This window comes from Echinops telfairi, unplaced genomic scaffold (genome assembly GCF_000313985.2).
Source record: "Echinops telfairi isolate 266 unplaced genomic scaffold, ASM31398v2 ScPeMD7_21;HRSCAF=78, whole genome shotgun sequence".
NCBI lineage: Eukaryota > Metazoa > Chordata > Mammalia > Afrosoricida > Tenrecidae > Echinops > Echinops telfairi.
The window spans coordinates 686133-690655 of NW_022103918.1; the positions used below are offsets into that span (position 1 = coordinate 686133).

General features: G+C 36.3%; 1 protein-coding gene across 1 annotated transcript in view; it reads right to left on the reverse strand.

Moving 5' to 3' along the window:
• WBP11 (WW domain binding protein 11) overlaps positions 1-4523 on the reverse strand; it is an 18870-nt gene that overhangs the window by 4597 nt on the left and 9750 nt on the right. The window contains exons 6-9 of the mRNA XM_045288402.1: positions 3042-3175; positions 2680-2879; positions 1868-2059; positions 270-371 (exon numbers count right to left, since the gene is read on the reverse strand). Coding sequence (XP_045144337.1) covers positions 270-371; positions 1868-2059; positions 2680-2879; positions 3042-3175 — 628 coding nt within the window. The remainder of the gene's footprint in view (positions 1-269; positions 372-1867; positions 2060-2679; positions 2880-3041; positions 3176-4523) is intronic.

Here is a 4523-nt window from a genome sequence, read left to right on the forward strand (position 1 = left end):
TTTATTAATACTTAAATGCAGGCGAGTCAAATATGTTTCCGCTCATTCTATTGTCAGTGTGGCACAGTGAAAGGAAGGTAGGTTTTGGGACAAGACTCACTATGTAACTTTAGATACAGTACTCGAAGGCATCCACGTCCCAGACTTTGGAAAACGAGCCATTTATTACTTACCTAAGTGTTGCAGAGACACTAAATGTGAAAATATATGTGAAACCACTGGCCTGAGGAAATACAGAAAGCTGATTTGCTATTTTCCGCCCACCTTACCTGCCATCCGAAGCATCATAGCTTGAAGAGGGGTCAGCTCCTTCATGTTCTTCTTTTTCTTCCTTGATTTTCCAGGCATATCTGCAAATCGCACACTCAGACCTAAGGGGTCAGGAGGGAGTACACAACATTCAACTAATGCTTATCATATTAAACACTATTAAGTACTAGATACAGTGGATGCCCAGGTTATAACCACATGAAGAACAGTACATGAAGTGTAACCTAGTAGTAAACATACAAGGGGGTTCAGAGAAATGATGGAAAATGCAACCGAAAGATGATAAGACTTTTCATAAACTTGATGCTTCCTCTTATAGTTGAGATCAAAGAACTGAAATACTATTAATAACTATGCTGATAAAACTGAAAACCTAGATATAAAAAGAAGTAATTTTCTAGAATATAAATTACTACAATAGAAACATATAAAATAAAAATGGCAGTCAAAGCTGTAATCATTAAAAGGCATTAGGCCCCCCAAAATTTTATGAGACAAAGTCAACCAAACTTCATTTACAGAAATGTCTCATTAAAGGTCTTATGAAAGATACAATGCTATCCAACTTATGAAGCCAGCCTTAATCCTGATATAAATTAAATTACCGACTCAATTAAAATGTAAACAAATGTATTCCAATAGTATTTAAAAACAAATACACATAAACAGCTAAGGTTGATACCAGAAATGCAAGATCTCCCAATGTACTTCACAATGTACAAAATAAATGATTCTCACCAACATTCTGATAAACGCATAAGAAATAGCTATGATAAACTCTTAATAAACTAGGAATAAAAGGAAGATTTTTAACCTGATAAAGGCTACTAGGCTACATACTGTACACACCACGTCTAATGGGACAATATTAGGAACATTTTCAGGTTGACATTCGTAAGATGATGTTATAGAATTAGGTACCCACAAAATAAACGCTAAAATCTTCACCTGTGTACTTGTAAATATAACTCTCGTTTGCAAATAGGTCTTTCATTACGTTAATGCCACATCATCTAATCACTTGTGTTATAAGGACAACAGCGTGTGCACCACTGTCCCCCCAAGAGACAGGTGTCATGTGAAGGTCATCTATAAATCAAGGAATCAATGGAAGACATAAATTAGGAGAGGCTCACAGGACATGAGGACATGGCCAAGATCCTAATTTGGATTTTCAGTCCCCAGAACTCTGAGAAAATCATGTTCTGTTCCTTAAAGTCATCATTTGTTTCTTAGGAAACAAAAAATATAAATTCCAAGGGCAAGGTCCTAAGTTTTTCTGTACGTATATCCGTAGTGCATAGAAAAATGCCTTGCAGGTAGTAAAAATATTCTAAATATGAACCTAATGAGCTCCAAATCATAAGTAGAACATTTATTTTTAGTAGATGCATGATTTTTTTGCCCACAGGTGAGTCTTTTTTAATACCTAGAAAAGAAAAATAGTTTCTATCGATTTGAGTCCTTATAGGTCAAAACCTTTGAAATCCTGGATCTTAAGCTGCTTTCAAGAAACTTAAAATTACTTTGATAGATCCATTAACAAGTTAGGACATTAAGTTTATATGCGATCATGGAACTTTTCCCCTGCACGCACCTGACTTTTTTTCTTCACTGTTGTCTCTCTCATTATCATCCCGATGCACAAATTCATCCCCCTCACTTTCTCCATCCGATCTGTCAGTGTCACTGTCATCAGAGCTGTCATCATGCTTATCTTGGTCCATATCCTCCGGATAGCCGTCATCTTCACTGGTGCTAGAAACATCATCATCATGACCTCTCTGAGCTGAAAAGGGGAGGAGCATAGAAAAAGTAGTGTTAGAATCCTTTGCTACAAAGTACCCAGAAATACAGAAAAATATTATGCTCACTCCTTAACCTAGCATGCAGTAACTTAATAGAAAATTTCCATTTAGAATGATCACATAATCCGACTGTATGTAACACCCTAAATTCTGATGACAAAGCCAAAAAGATGAGTACACACATCCTAAGAAATTAATTAGTAAGACATTTAACACTTTTAAAGCTTACCTGAAAGCACAACAAACATTTCTAAACTTCCTCATATATGCCTTTTACTTGGGTACGTCCTATGATTTATCCACCTACACGCAGCCCCTGGCATAGTGCGTTCCACATTAGACCGCTATTCTCAGGGTCAGCAGTTCCAACACATTAGTCACCTGGGGAAGAAAGAGGAGGCTCTCTCTTCCTGTAAAGTTTTACAGCTTTGAAACCCAAGAAGGCATTCTACTTTGACAACCAACTTGATGGCAGTGGGTTTATGTACAAATCTCATTTATTTTCTAATTCCTTAGAGTAGTGAACATGTCAAATGGGGCAAACAAACAAACAAACAAACGAGAGCAAAAAGAAAGAGCAAAGGAAACAGGCACCGCTTACCAAGGTCAGGACTATATAACATATCTTCGTCACGCCTCCTAGAGGGAAGATCTAGAGCAAAGCCCACTTTACGGCCATACATCTGCAAGACTTGAGGAGGAGGGGGCCCTGGAGGAGGACCAGGAGGTTTTCTGCCAGAGGGCAATCGTGGAACACCATGTCCAAGAAGAGGAAGTATTGAAACTGCCCGGGTTGGAGGTCTGTACAGAAAAATGTGTAGTAACTACATTAATAGTAATGAGGTATTTATTTCCTCTTCTACACAATTTTAATGGATTTATGTAGCATGTAAATAAATTATTATTTTCACCACAAGAGATGCTTTTAATAAAGATCATTCGATTATGACAGTGCTCCCTTACCCATAGGCTGAAGTCTTCTTAAGGATGGAGGGTGGCTGAGCACCAGGAAGTGGAATGTCCTGGATCAGTATGTTGGAAGGAGCATGGGGCATATCTGGCAAAGGAATACTCTCAACTTCCACATGTTGAGCATTCTGAAAGGGATAATTTTAAAAATATATTCACAAATTTTATACTAAAAGTCAGCATTAACTCCAAGAACCCGAGTTTTCTTCCTACCCAACAGAAATATCATGTAAAAATACAAAGCCTCAAAAAACAAAATAAAAAAAACTAAAACAAAGCCTCAAATACTTCCCCCAAAGAACTAAAACCCAACTGCTTTTCACCCTTAACAATGGAATCTTTTTAGTTGTTGAAATAACTGCCATTTGCTTTATTTATGTATTGGATATCTGTACAGAGACGTCTACCGCACCTTCCTATTATCTCTGTCTTCTCACCAAACTGAAAGACCCAACCTCGCTCTGTACAAACTCACAGAGCATATGCATCAAGTGGACATCTGACATGTGTCTCAGTGATAATAAAGCACAACAGCAGACAATCATTAAAAACATAAAGATCAACAACGGCTATAAGAAAAACAGACACACTGACAATCAAATTCTTATTTTTAAGTGCTACTAAGTAATTTTAAAAGTCTACTCTTTAGATTTATGCACAAGATGATATCTTAAAATGGGTACAAATTATAATTATGAATAGAAGTAAGACTGCAAAGGCAAGGTCACACATACTGTTGGCTCTTGGGTTAGAAAACCATGAGCACTAAGGAAAAGTGAGACCAAAAGGGGGATGAAATAGTCTACATGACCTATTTTCTCTTAACATCAAAGAGAGAAAAGAGAGTCTACTTATACATGTATTGATTGTACAGGGACATTCTTTTTAGGCAAAACAAACAAACAAATGATAGAGCTCATTAAAACAAAAGTATCAACAGAGCTTCCACTAGACCGTACCTGTAAGATTAATTCTAAAATGAAAGGAGGGGAAATGTCCTAGCATACTCAAAAAAGTAAAAATACACAAGGCCCTGTCTTGTTCATACTCCTTGCTCAGTTCAGAGAGACAAGAGAAGAAAGCAATTTACTCCATTAAACCAGAAACCTGAAAGGTTAACAGGCTTAGTCCAGTACTTAGCATAGCAATTTCATGGCAGAAAACACACAAGTAATGACAAATTAACAAAGCAATGTGAAAATGAAAGTGCTGCCATTTTAAAACTGAGAAGTGTTTGAAGTTTAATTCTTTCATTGTGGAGAATTGACACCATTAAAACCAACATGATTATTTTCCACTCATTCAATAACCGAGGTAACAATATTATAAAAATGTTTTAAAAACTTGTAAATTCATAATGATCAGATTTGCTAATCATCATATAGTGAGTTTAAACTTGATTATTAAAAAAATAGCTTTATTTCCTTAAAAAATACTTCTTCATTCACCATTGAATGTCAGACCTGTCATCCTGCA